Genomic DNA, 14666 nt, shown 5'->3' with positions numbered 1-14666 from the left:
TATTTTATTTTACGAAGGGACTTTATGAGCGCCGTCAAGTTTTGTTATTATTTCAAAGACGAAATGCTGAGACTTGTGGTGCGTTCATGCAACTGGCTTCAGAGTCTAATCCAGCCAACAATGAGCGGTAATAAATGCAGCTGGTTCCGAGCGATGGTGGAATCGTAGAGCGGTGAATGAAATACTAGCTGGTGAGCGCGCTGTGTGGGTGGCTCCATCTGGGCATGCCAACTGCTCGGCTCGGCTTGCGCTCGTCTGTTTGTCTGCGTGGGTGTCCTCGTGCACGCACGGATCCCCAAATTACATTAGTGGGTTTTTGAAAATTGAAAAAAAACTTGAAAGTGGTTCCCTTTGTAAAAGCTCTAAAAATACCAGAAACAAGTGTTGCGCTTCTATATGTACATATGTTGAATTCATCAATTAAAAAAAATTCTGTGAAATGGTGTTTTGAACATTTACATCTACACATTTACGATATTACTGTCATTCATACTGCATATTCATTAGTTCCTCTGAAGAATGTGTTGTGCTGTTATGACCATCCAAGCCATCCTGCTACAAAAAAAATAAAAATGTTTTTTTGTTATTACCACAAGAAAATTATGAGTAACGCACTCGTTACTCATCATTTAATCAGCCGTGATTGACGATTGCACCCCCCCCCCCCGCCCCCCCGAACCGCCCCGCCACTAAAAATAAAAATAAAAATCTGGTCAGAGAAATGAAAGAAACCTGTTCGTGAATTGGGCTCATTTGGCCGGGCCTTGGTGTTCCTCGCAGCTCTCTAATTACGACGGGAAAGAGGGACGGCCTCTCTGGTCCAACTGGTGGAGGGTGCGTTTGAGTGCATCCATCTGCGTGGTCTGCAGCCTCTTATCAGGGTAACCACTGGGCCGCGGTTAACGGTGACCATCTGGTGCCCATACACACAGTTGGTCGAAGCCGGCGAGCCCATGTGATCTTCATTTAAAAAAGAAAAAACGGGCAAATCACTCTCCCTTTCATTCCTCTCTCTGACCACTCACTCCTCTTTCTGGAAGTCATCGTTTGACTCTCCTGTATCAGTTTCCCCTCCACCTGCTGAATAACACGGCAAAAAATGTGTAAAGTAGTTTGCATCTAAAAAGGTAATGAGATAAATTGGGGTATTGAAAAAAAGGACAAGATCTGCACTTGACAACTTATCAGCGTTACGACGTCTCCAAAAAGCCAATCATCAGATTTTTGATTCTCTGAACTTTGCAAAGTTGTTTGTGTTGTTGCTCTTGGGAGAGGGAGAGGGAGAGGAAGAGAGAGTTAGAGTGAGAGAGAGAGATAGAGAGAGACACACACACACAGGCACACACTGTGGGTGTCAGCACAGTGTGACATTCCAAAGAGGAGTCTTGTTGGGGGTTGAGGACACAGACAGACTTGGCAAATGGACATCAAATTGCAGTCCTCATTTTCTCACTCTTGCACACACACACACACACACACACACACACACATGCGCACAAACTAACACACACACGGAAAAGGGGGCAAATGAGGAAACAAACGTTTTTAATTGCATCGCCATTATTTTCCACCAGCCCGCTGGCTTCCAGATCAGCAAGAACATTCAACCTCATTGGGAAAATGTGCCAGTTTGAGTCGTCTTTTATTGTTCCTATAGGAATTTGAATTTTGCAACTTATTCAGTTGGCCGTGCACGTCTCTGCTGCAACAAGGGACCTCGCTCAGGCTGCAGACGACTCGCTATTCAGTCCAACCGCGTACGACCTAGAAAAAAAAAAAAAAAAAAAAAAACGCCTCGCGCGCAGAGTTGGGATAAAAGCACATTGTGTCGTGACGCGCGTGTCCAATTTTCCACTCAGCCCCATGAAAAGTCTGTCACAAATTCACCGCCAGTGGGATTTAATTTATGGAGGTGGCGGCGACGGCCGACAGACGTCATCTTGATCTTTCCACTGCGGCGAAGGACGCACGACTGTCCGTCCAAATTAGCGGGGGGGGGGGACTGAATTCGGAATCAGTCTTTGTGCGACGAATGTCTCAAACTTGTAGCTGGAGTTTAGTTTGGGTGACGCAGGTGTTACCTGGACTCTTGGAGAGCGTAACAAAAGTGTCACTCGTCGGGCCAACTCGGCCGTCACACTCACACACAAAGCAGCGGTTTGGCCTCCCACTCAAGCAACTCAAGCTTGAATGTGTGTGTGTGTGTGTGTGTGTGTGTGTGTGTGTGTGTGTGTGTGTGTGTGTGTGTGTGTGTGTGTGTGTGTGTGTGTGTGTGTGTGTGTGTGTGTTAGACAACTGCCACTGCCAGCGCTGCTATTTCTGTCCAGTGGTAACTTGTGTGTGCAAGATAAAGTAAACAACTCCGAAATAAAAGTGGCTTAATTGCTCGACAAACACGCGGTGGCCTTCTGTGCGGGCATGGAACTCCGCTCCTGACCACCTTTGCATGTGCTGGTGATGAAATCAAAATAAAATCTAGGGATGTATTGCCAGGGCGGGTGCGTCATCGGGGCAATAAAAGCGCTCTCTGTCTTAATTTTACTGCAGGACGTTCTTTCATTCTGGAGGGTTAGCGCCTTATTTGTCGTCTTATTTGCTCTTCTTTAACTTGATCTCATGTTTGCACGACAGCTTTAAGGACCTGCGGTGTGTTCATCACTTCCAACCCGCTGCAGTAGACATAACGTGCGGCGTACTTCAGCCCAGCAGCTGTCCGGTGTTTAGTCACACTGCGTTACGCAATATGGCGTCTCCAACAATACGATATTCGCCACATGGGCAACATTAATGGACAGCAGCACTCCTTTTTTTTTTTTTTTTTTTTTTAACTGCAGGGAATACATCACTTCTGTCAAAGATCCAGGCATAAATCAGGCCTGTGTGGCTGTGTGTGAATCAGGGTCTATCAGTTTACACATGGCAGACTTGAAGACCAGGCAACTGGAGGCGCACAGACACTTTTACTACTGTCTCCTCGGTCAGATTGAGGCAGTATTGACGAGTTGTATATATGGTGGTATGTTTTTTCTTTCTCCCTAATCGTGTATTAATAAACTTCATAAAAAAATAAAGTCGATCCTCCGCTTGTTTCGGCCTCTCTCCGCTTTTAGCAAGATGTGCATTTCTTGCTCCTCCTCCCACACGCTTGAAAACGCTGACTGAGAGAGACAACTTTGCTGTAACAAACAGCTACAACTAATTGACCTGCCATGATTCCTCTGGAAAAATATCAAAGGCATAAAAACACAGCAGTTGCTGGAAGCTAAAACTTCAACAGTTTGGACACACCCTATGAATTTAATATCTTTTCCTGCATTCTCACAACTATTGACATTGTAGTTTCTCACTAAAGGCATCAAAACTACTGGAATTATGTAGGAAACAATACAAGTGTAAAATAACTCAAACATGTTTATCTTTCAATTCTTCAAAATAGCCTCCTTTCTTAAAAAGCATATTCAGATTTAATTAATGTGTTTTTCTTTGCTGCATAATTCCATATATCTTGCTCATACATTTGATGTCTTCAGTATCTATCTGCAGTGTAGAAACTTGTAAAGATAAAGAAAAAGCATTGCATTAGACAGTGTGTCCAAAGTTTTGACTGGCCGTGTAAATCAATGCACTTTTGTGTTTTTCGCCCGCACGTTCCCTCTTGCGTGTAGCCGTGCCCCGTTTTAAATCTTTTTTAAAAGAAATAGAATGTGCAGTGCACTTGAACACCGGCTCATTTCATATCAAACCCAGGTGTGTCAGTGGTTGGCAGGCAGATAAGAACTGATGTCAGACTCCGAGCTCTGGCTACAATTGTGCACTGCCTTTTTTTCCTTTAATAATGAAAGAAACGTGTGGCGTCCACATGGCACGGGGGCACCGATGGGCCGCACCCTCAGCAACAACAAGAGGTTATATTGAGGGAAAAGAGCGCCGAGGGATGGAAGGATGGATGAATGGATGGATGGATGGAGTGGATGACAAGTCAACACAGGCACGAGTCAGGGTTTGCGGTGTTGTGTAACCGAAAGGTCCTCCGCCGCACATTATTAACCACACCCTTACTAATAACAGGAGCTCGTAATGGCAGAGGGCTGGAGGGGTTGGGAGGGAGGCAGGTGAGAAATTGTAACCGGCTCGGCTCGGCTTGGCTCGGCTCGGCTCGGCTCAGCAAAGGGAGAGGTAGGCAAAGTTGTCTCCTCGTCAGCTGGCAGCTTCCTCTGTCGGCGTCGCTCTGTCTCTCCCAGTCAGCGTATCGACGACTGTGGGAAGAAACAAGCAGGCAATTAATGCCGAGTCTGTTTGTAATCAGGAGCAGGCGGTCGGGTCGGGCCGACCCGTGCAGCAGGTTTCCGCAGCTACAGTTCAGTCGCCAGTCAAAGCAGCCGGTGCAAGGAGGCCGTTTCTGTGGCTGCGCTGTGTGAGTTTAGAACCAATTCAGGGCCTCATGCATTCATGCTGAAGAAGGGAGGGGCACTTAAGTGTGTGTGTGTGTGTGTGTGTGTGTGTGTGTGTGTGTGTGTGTGTGTGTGTGTGTGTGTGTGTGTGAGAGAGTGATTGACAGCTCTCTCTGTCCGTCTCTGCGTGCAGCGAGGACTCTGCTGACAGCGGGGCGGCTCATTCTGTTCGCACTTCGCATCAGTTAAATCACTTTCACACCGTCTGCGACTCTGAACTGGACGTCTCAAAAACCCCAAAAACGTCCCGCGCTGTTTCGTGCGACACGTCGTTCCCCACCCCCCCACCCCCTTCCTCCTCCTCTTCCTCCTCCTCTTCCTCATGTCTTCTTCTTATACTGGCATATAGTTTTAACTGCCTCAAACACACACGGGCTCTCGGCGCCGAGGCCTCACGGAGGAAGCAGACAATACGTCTGTCAATCAGCATGGAGTCTCCGGCTTTGGTGGCTCATCCTGAAGCCCTCCGGTGGACACTCTCTGCAAGCCTGCGCTGAATGAAATTGACATGTGCCTCCAGCACATTTTTCTCTCGACAAGGCTTCCTGCTCCGGTTTCCCATCACGTCCCCTGACCTTGATATGGTGCAATTTGTAACACTTGACTGTCTCCTGCAGATTCCCACAGTTTCCAGGGTCATTAGGAGCTGCTTGCAGATGTTTCTTTTTTCAACAAAAAAAAAGGAGAAGGAGAAAATAACTGACGCCGTTTGAATTTTTTCTTTCAGAGCGGTAAACTTAACCGTCGAGCATAAAGCGCCTTAATCAGCAACATGAGTTGGCTCTTATACGCTAAACTGATTTAAGTATTTTCCTCATTATACCAGCGGAATACAATGAGGGCTTAACGTTTTCATGTTGAGAACTTAGCTGCTGCTAATTCTGTACATGTCCATCTTGTCTGAGGTTTGGGTTTTGTCGGGTTTCGTGGCTTTGACAAATGTGCACGAGTCCAACTTTTCTTAAAGGAGAATTCCATGTGCTTCATTTCCTCGCAGGTGGCACCAGAGACATCGGATCAGCGTTGACCAGGATGTGCATGAGGCACCGCAGCATCGAGGCCAAGCTCAAAGAGTTTTCCATGTAAGCGACAAAACGCCAAGTGCATTGAAGCAGCCATTTACCTTCCTGTTGTTGTGTGACCTCATTGTTTAGGCTAAGTTCAGTTCAGTTTCAGTTTATTTCACAATTCAGTTCAAATACAGATACAAAGTACATTTGATCGAAGTACGTTTGTGAAATTGGGATTCCCCAGAAGCTTCTACCGCTCATGAACAGCGGCCCAGAAACCATACAACAACCATAAATCACAAATCAATTCCCCATTTCCCCATTGTGGTTGAAAAACCTATTCTCTAAACAAACACACACACACACACACACACACACACACACACACACACACACACACACACACACACACACACACACACACACACAAACCCTGCTGATTTCTAAGGCCTTTGTCATTTGGTTAAAACATTATGTTCAAGTTTATTCCCTCAAGAAAGCCAACATCACTCAAATCGCCACACAGATCATTTTCCGCTGCACTGCTTCCAACTCCCATTTTAAAAACGTCTCTTCGCTGTTAAATTGTATTTTCCCTCCTCTATTCCGGTCGTGGCCCCGGCATTTCTGTCGGTGACGGGTGAGAATGCCTCGTAGCTGCGGAATGCTGGGAAAAAGACGACTTGTCTGGCTGCACAAGTGTCCGCACTGTGCCAGCGCACGCCGCCTCGCCCGCTTCCTCCCGACTTTCCCTCTCACTCACAAGCGGGGGTCCCTCTAATTTTGGGTGGCATTTCAGCGGAGATTCCACATGCATCTCCATAGCGGGGGCTGCGCACAGAGGGCAGCGGTCACCACCCACCCACTGACACACACACACACACACACACACACACACACACACACACACACACACACACACACACACATCTACCAGAGGTCTAATTTTAGTTGCGTGCACTAAGCCTGCAGCTGCCCGCGCCTCACACTCGCAGGCTCTTAAACACATATTCATAAATACAAGAGCGACACACAGTTGTGTTAATGATTGACGGACAAGACTGCACACACCCGCCACTTCCTGCTGCTGCCAGACAGAAGCAAACTCTGGTTTTTGACTGGATTTTCACAGGGTTTCTCGTCTCTCTTGCATCTTCCCTTAAGATATCATTGACAGAACACAGACAGGCTAGCAGCCCACAACTGGAAGCTTTTGTGCGTGACTGTCGGCTTTGTTGTGTGTTTTTTTTGTTGTGTTTGGCTTGATTTATGCCATTTACATTGCTAAAAGCTTATTATACTGCCCATAAATACATTAATAAAAGTGTATATATGTATTAGAATGTACATAGAGCAAGGTTGTTGCTCCCAGGCTGCACTGCCAAATTTCTAAGGAAGCCTGGTGTGGACAATCCAGCCCACCTGAGAGCACGCTTGGTAATTAGGGTGACTGCTCGAGTCCTCAAATGAACCAACGAAGAAGAAAATGGAAGATGTATCCAGGATTGGGTGTGCAGACCACTGTAGTTCGCTGGCATGGTCGGGTGAGGGGTGGAGGGTGTGAAAGATATTCCAGTCTATACTGTAACCACTCGTTATCACTGTTTCGTCTTTAAAACCTCTAAATATTGCACACTTCACCTTTAAGAGCGAAGACAGTAGAAATGTGATTGGTCCTTCTCAAATGTAGCAGAGTCACTGGCCAAGTCACAAAGGCTCTGTGGGCTCTTGTCACGGAAGGTGAAATAATTTGGTGTTCCATCGTCTGCATGTTTTTCTTTGTCGAATTCTTCTCTGAGACATTTACAGGCAAAATTATTCTCAATGTTTTCTCCAGCGCTCAGAGCCACTTAGAATTCAAGCGGAGGGTTGGTTTCATGTGGCCCACAGTCATTAAAACCTCGCAGTAGTCGGTCACGGGGTGGTGAAGTCTGTGAATGTGGACGTGTAAACGTAACATGAATAAAGCCCCCAAAACGCCGCCTCGCGTGTAAACATTCATACCTCAGGTTTTTCCGAGGTGGATTTTCACCCAGTTATGTTTTTTTTGTTTTTGTTTTTTTTAAATACAGACTCCCATGACCCACCACCACCAAGTTGTCCTTACATTTATTTTTCAGTGTAATTAGGGGCTCAAAGTAGCAAAAATAACGTTGTGTGGGTTTTTAATATTCAATTGTTTTTTTTACAGAATCTTCTTAGACGGTCTGATTAACCCTCTTCAAGAGCAGATGGAGGAATGGAAAAAAGGAGTCAACACTCTGGACAAAGACCATGCTAAAGGTAGGACACGCAAACAAACAATGTCTGTGTACACGTGCACTCTTGGCCACAGTGAATTTAGCACGTCACTTTTATTCAAACATTTTCTTTTCTGTCCTGACCAGAGTATAAAAAAGCCCGTCAGGAAATAAAGAAGAAGTCCTCAGACACGCTGAAGCTTCAGAAGAAAGCTAAAAAAGGTATTTACAATGCAATGCTGCGAGGATAAACAGTCCGTCCCAGGCTTAAATTGGGCATGACCCCTTGGAAGCGCAGGCAGCACTTTTTCCCATAGTTTCCTCCTGCATCGGCCGCGGGCCAAAAGAAGGGGCTTTTGATTAACCACCACGAGAGGCTTGTAAATTACATGGCTTTTGGATGCCGACGCAACTGAGAAAAAAAAAAAGAGAAAACTAGAACTCTGAGGTCTCTATTCCGTGTCATGATGCAGAAAGCAGAATAGAAGGAAGGAAACGTGGATCCATGTCGGTCGGCCCGTCTGGATCCCAACATCTCCCAACTACGTTCTGATTATTAATCTGAAAAGTAGCACCTGGTCTTTGCTTTTATTTCCATTTTAGTTTTTTGCATTGAAAAACACAATTTGCTCCATTACAAGGTTTCGATTAATAAATAACGTCATTTACCGCGAGCGGGCAAATTGCTCCCCAACGCTTGTGCGACATTCCCGCAGGACAGCGAGGACGTGTTTAAAAGAATTTTGTCCTCCTGATTAGACTTGCACTGATCTCGTGTGGCTAAACATTACCTTACTTGGTGAACGCTCTGAGAAGAGAGCCTCCAGGTTTTTCCATCTGCAGCTGCCTTGGCTCACAATCTACGCGCTCGCTCACCTACCTAGAAAAAAAGATAAAACACGTACACAAAAAAAGGCTACAGATGCCTCTCAGATGTTTTCAGTAGCGCAGATGGTTACAAACACAGCAGAATAAAAGGGGTCAGAGGTCAGAGGGTTCTTACCTTCAATTTTCCCCTTGGGTTTTGGTGTAAATAGTCATAATTAATAGTTTTTCCCTGGACGTGCGCCCGTCTTTTATTGCTGCTCACACTGGCCGTGCTGTGCTTTGCCGAGGGGTTTGTGTTTTTGTGCGCTCCCCACACTCCCTCCAACTCTTATCCAAACATGCAGGTCTTCTTGCAAGGCATCTGAAGGTGATTGATGTGTTTTTAGTGCCTCCGCTCATTCAGTTAACCTGTTTTTTTCCCCCCCCAACTCTCGCTGTGCGAACGTGGTCTCGGTATCATCCCCCTTGCATGCTGCAGCCGATAACTTCGGTAAGTCCGTCTGTCACAGCAGCACCATCCGCCACCATGTTGCTTTTCTCTATAATGTCAAGAATCCACCAGTGGCTTAGCCTGATTTTTTGCATGTTTGATAATATCCTCACTGCAGTTTGTACTGTCTGATTGTCACTATGTATTGGAAAATCGATGATTGGGGTTTCAACACCAAGCTTTGGCTTTTATAAATGTGGTGGTGGGCGGTTTTGTTGTTTTGAGTGACAACACCCTGTTCACCCTGAATCATCCAAACAGAACCAAAACCGCACAAGCGCTATCCTGTATCCAGCAGGTCTATTTAAGGTTCAGTCCATCAGCTCCGTCACTCTACTTTTTCTACGTTGTCGTCTGATGTTGGTGTCTCGTGAGAACGTTGTTCTAACCTGGGAAGCCCGTCTGGCTAACAAACAAACAACCCGGGACTGCGGCCTAATTCAATCATGTGTCATGGGAAAGCCGAAGCAGCAGCTAGCCACTACTTTGCGTGCATGCGCACATGTGTGACCATGTGAGGAGGAAGGACACATCCCCTCCAGACTGAAAACAAACTGTATTAGTGAACATTTCTTTCACATTTGTGATGTTTTTCAGGTCAGTTTCATTTTTTCTTCAAAAATTCACGCCGAGAATATTCAAATAAAATGTAACTAAGAAAGTGGAATGCCGGTACAGATGTCTTTAGTGAAAGGCTTGTGTGTGTGTGTAAGACACATTAGCATCAAAGGGGTAAGAAACACATGGCAAATGTGAGAATGGTAAATTAAGCAGTTTTATTGTTTGTGGCCTTGAATCCATGACTCACAACATTCTCACACAAACTATCATATCAGGTTGAATATCCGGCTTTGGAGTGAGCTTTCACAATGCACATTAAAATGCGCTGTAACCTCTCAGTGTTTATTTATTGCATAACATGCCGTTCTCGAACAAGGTGATTAAGAGCGAAAATCACAGACGCGAGTGCTTGTGTAACATCCATAAATGTAAATCGACCACAAAGTGTTGCGGTTCAGTGACAGTTTGTATTTCAACACTCCTCCTCGTCACGCTGCTGCTCACATTCTGAGACCAAGATGTCCTGAGCAGTGTATAGGGGCATAATATATCTCTGTACATCCTGCACACTGGGCGTTTTTTTCTGTGCGTGATGACACATATCAGAGACTCATCTCTGAGTCGCCCACTGGGTGTGAAGCCGGGTCGTACATGTCCATAAAGCGCCATTTTTAACGAAAGGGCTTGTGAAACACGTTTTAAAAAGTAAAGCGTGTAATATATGAATATTCTGAAGAAGAAGCGGCGGCATCCAGAGGTTACATTTCAGACTGCAGCGTCTTTCAAGCTCCTTCCCCCTCCTGAGCTTGCCAGTGAACTACAGTGTCCTGCAGACACAAACCTGTATACCTCTTCCGCTTTACTTGAAGGTCCAAGCAGTCACCCTAATTACCAAACACGCTCTCAGGCAGGCTGGATTGTCCACACCAGGCTGCCTTAGAAATATGGCGGTGCAAGATGCCAGCTAACGGGGGGCAAGACCCTTGCTATATGTATATTCTTATAGATAGATAGATACTATACATGGATGGATGGATAGATGTTTGTTAGAAGATAGATAGATAGATAGATCTGAGATAACAACAAAAAGTTCTATGGCTGAGAAAACCACGTTACTTTCATTGTACTGTGATTTACACTTCTATTACTGTATTTATGGGGAGAATATTAAGTTTTTACCAATAAAAAAAAATTATAAATCAAGCCAAATATTACACGCTGGACCTTGAAGGGAAGATCCATTGCAGTCAGCGCTCTGTGACCTTCTGTCAACCTCAGTGTTTGTCTTTGGCTCGGGAGAAAGAGGAAGCAGTAATCAGGGCCTTGTCATTCACACGGTTGCTCAAGCCAAGGGGACGCGCACGAGTTACGGCGCGGAGGCTGGGAATGTGAACGACTGAGAAGTAGACAAAGTAATAACACGACGCAGGATTAAGTTTAGCGCTGAAAAAACCCCCTCGGCTCGCCGCGAAGCCGTCGTGTTCGGCCTCCTCCGACCCCGCAATTGTGTTGTGTTTGTTTGATTTTTCAGAGGATAACAGTGTTTTCTCGAACGCTGGACCAGCGGTCAATTAAAAGCTGGCGATGGTTTTGTTTCTTTGTTTTTTTTGCCGTTTACGGTCACTTTCCACTCGAGCGCTGTGATTATCATTTGCGTCCAGGATGCACGTTTTGGCCCCCTGGTGACCACGACGGCCTTCATTTTGAAGGGCTTAAGCGGGCGGCTCAGCGAGCCCCCGGCAAACCGGTTTCCTCAAAATTGTAGACAAAGATTTCCGATTTTCAAGTTTATTAAGTTTAAGTTTATTCACGGGATTAAGCTGCAAGGTTGGCTCTTCGTTTTCCCCAACGTCGTCACCACGCGGCAACAAGCCAATTATGATCGTTGGCTCTAATAAAGAAAATATTTGGCTTTCCGTCTGTCTCGGACAAATTGCCTCAGCTTACATTAGCATCTTTCCAAAGCCGCTGCGGTCGCGTCGGGAACACGGCCCTGCCAAGGGCAAGAAGGAGCGGGAGACGGCCAGGATGCAGAATGCATGACAGGCTCGCCAAGGAGACACCGCAGGATCTATGGCTGAGGGAACTTGAAAAGCCGCTCCTCTACATCAAGATTAATTACGGCTTTGAGTGAAGAACGTTTTTATTATTGCGCAGAAAAGCAGACAGTAGGAAAAAAAAAGGCAAAAAGCAAAAAAAAAAAAAACTCCGGCGTGACGACGGGAAGTTTCAGCGAGCTTTTCAAGCAGGCTCTTTAAATTTTAATGTCACATGTTAAGAAGCAATTTGTCAAAGAGAGTTTAGCCACTCCACTTCTAAGTAGAGTATGAGCTGTTTTAATGCGCTGGAAGTTTTTCAACCGGCCTCAAAGTCCAGGCTCCAAAGTAATTTAAAGTTTAATAGATTAAAAATGTATCACAGTGACTCGACTTCTCCCAGAGTAAAATGAATTATAGTTTGTTTATACCGGCAGTGGAAACCAGACCGATGACCGAGGCCCGTCTAGACCTTTTCAACCTCAGCCATACAGCCGCGCTTAATGCACGACGTAACTCTACTCCCGCCTGCGCTCCCAGCGCGGCCTCTGGGCCTTAATGAATCTGTAAATACACGCTGCAATTTGGATTTTCCAGTCTAAAAAGAGTCGACTTCGCTGTGAAATATAGCGCCGTAAACACGCATAACTCGCATTCCTCTTCGCAGCGTCGCAGACGCCAAGCCTCCGCGTGTTGATTGAGGTTGTCTGTCTTCTTGCTAAGTAAAGTTTATCTAATTATATTGTTCTTTTTTGTCTAAACCGTCTGCGGGTTCGATGTTGGTCCCCATGAACGGTTGAAAGGACTTCTTATCTACGCTCCACTTTTGTGTAAGACACACAGCTGAGGGCCTTTAAAACTCTTTTTAGAGTCTCCTTCCTTAACACGTTAATTGTTATTCTGGCGGTGGAGACGAGAAAACTATGACGTTCCCGCCCTGCGTCTGCTGTGCTGACTCACGTCCCTGCGTCCTCCAGGGGTTCCACAGCGAAAGCCAAAAAAACAAAGGCCGTCAGTGTCCCTTTTACCCAGACGTGAGAGCAGACGGGCCGACCGCAGAGTCGCCCAGCGTGTAGGTTTAACCTCAGCGCTTCAAAGACGAGCCAGCGCTGCTTTTGAGTGCAGTCGGACTGGGTCAGATAATGTCCCTGTGCAGTCGCCGGCCCTTCAAAGTTGACGGTCCTGGAGATATCGCGCGCACTCGCCATCGGTAAAAGCACGCGCAGGCACGCAGGGTGTCAAAGTGTTTGACAAAGAGTGATGGAGCGATAGTTAAAACTCACTCTGGCTTATCTGGCTGTAATAGACTGGCCTTTTCCCCAGCTGATAAACCTCCTCAGCACCTCTGAGACAGAGACAGAGAGAGAGACAGGAAACACTCTGGGAACGGCAGTGGGGCCCCTCCGTCGGGAAGATGATAGCCGAGAACTCGACGAGACACTCGGAAGCTGAGAGAAACTCAAAATAACCATCGCTGAAGACGCTCGGTGGAGCAGCAGCAGAGACAGTCTGAGTCAACAGACACCAGAAAAGAGCCGATGATCCGGCCAAATGTTCTGCCATTGCAACATGATCCCGCTGTCTGTGATTATCCCCACATCCACACTGAGCTCCCATATTGTGCAAAATTCACTTTGCCAATATTTTCCGCACAGAAACGTGTCTGTCAAAAGAATTCCCTGAAAGCGTAGAAAGGTTTGCTTTTTCACCTCTTTTCCTTCTCCTCTTTAAAAAAACAAAACCAGTCCTTTTGTGACATCACAAAGGGCACATATACAACGCTGGTAACTCCTCCAGGTTAGTGACAGCAATCCCAGTCAGACGGCCTCCTTTTTGCTGCCTAGTTTTAAACTAAAAATTACAAATGGAAACTGGACATTTGTCCTGGAGGCTGCAAACAGAGGGCTAAATATGCTGTTTCCAATAGATGTAGGTATTTTTTTCTTGAGAATTTCTCATGCGAGGTAGCTGAGTTCCGGGGGGGGGGGACCCCCAATGACCTGAATACCAGCATGATATGGGACCTCTAAATTAGACGCTGACTGTGTCTGTGAAGTTCATGTGTTAGAGTCACCACTAGACCGTCTCTGTCTGCACTCCCTCGTCTTATCGCTGCGCCCCCCCCTTGTGTCCAGCAGGCCGTGGAGACATCCAGCCCCAGCTGGACAGCGCCATGCAGGACGTCAGCGATAAATACATCCTGCTGGAAGAGACCGAGAAGCAGGCGCTGAGGAAGGCCCTCATCGAGGACCGGCAGAGGATCTGCTCCTTTGTGGAGATGCTGCGGCCCGTAGTGGTGAGTCTCGGTGGTGGAAGGAAGGGGAGGAGTGGGGGAGGAGGGGAGAGAGGCGCTGGGGGAGAGGGCAGTGGCATTTCTAAAGCACTCAAAGTCATCTCGCAACATGTTTTCCACTGACGTCTATTCTTCCTCTGGCCTTTATTCTCTCAGGACGAGGAGATTTCTATGTTGGGTGAGGTCACCCACCTCCAGGCAATCTCCGATGACCTCAAAGCCCTGACCTCTGACCCCCACAAGCTCCCGCCCGCGAGCGAACAGGTGAGAGAAATGCCATGGGTTGCAAAAAAAATAGATAAATAAAATCCCTGTAAAATAAAGTCACCGCCATCTTTCTGTGACAGTCTTACCTACGCTGTTTTTTTGCTTTAAGGGATTAAATATGTGCTGGTTGTCTTCCCTCCCTCCCTTCCTCCCTCCCTGTCTCTCAGGTGATCATGGACTTGAAGGGTTCAGACTACAGCTGGTCATATCAAACCCCGCCTTCATCCCCCAGCACCACCATGTCCAGGAAGTCAAGCATGTGCAGGTAGACTCGTTGTGATGCGTCACTGGCTGTAGTCAAAGTAAAGAGATGAGAAACTGCTGACTTTGATTTAATACATCGAGTGGAGACTTGATGATCGTGAAACTCGATCGTCACGGTTTTATTCGTCAGCTATCAAGAAGAAACCGGCATGTAAGCCGTGACATCGAGATCATGTGACCCTCTGAGTAAATGGTTCACAGCTTTTCAAAAGTAATCAGTCGCAGT

The 14666-nt window shown here is 46.5% G+C and overlaps 1 protein-coding gene across 9 annotated transcripts in view; it reads left to right on the top strand.

The window, feature by feature from the left end:
• Positions 1-14666, top strand: part of LOC142879323 (protein MTSS 1-like) — a 46813-nt gene that overhangs the window by 21753 nt on the left and 10394 nt on the right. For 4 of the 9 annotated variants that reach the window (XM_076012522.1, XM_076012518.1, XM_076012516.1 and 1 more), the window contains exons 4-9: positions 5449-5533; positions 7653-7744; positions 7849-7923; positions 13752-13912; positions 14066-14173; positions 14344-14441. In XM_076012522.1, coding sequence (XP_075868637.1) covers positions 5449-5533; positions 7653-7744; positions 7849-7923; positions 13752-13912; positions 14066-14173; positions 14344-14441 — 619 coding nt within the window. Of the gene's footprint in view, positions 1-5448; positions 5534-7652; positions 7745-7848; positions 7924-7962; positions 9020-13751; positions 13913-14065; positions 14174-14343; positions 14442-14666 lie in introns of those variants that run through there. The other 5 variants (XM_076012523.1, XM_076012519.1, XM_076012517.1 and 2 more) reach the window with 3 other exon arrangements.

This window comes from Nelusetta ayraudi, unplaced genomic scaffold (genome assembly GCF_046127955.1).
Source record: "Nelusetta ayraudi isolate G7.1 ecotype Tasmania unplaced genomic scaffold, CSIRO-AGI_Nayr_v1 ptg000136l, whole genome shotgun sequence".
NCBI classification, from domain to species: domain Eukaryota; kingdom Metazoa; phylum Chordata; class Actinopteri; order Tetraodontiformes; family Monacanthidae; genus Nelusetta; species Nelusetta ayraudi.
The sequence above is the reverse complement of the archived record's forward strand: the minus strand, read 5'-3'. Positions and strand labels throughout refer to the sequence as shown.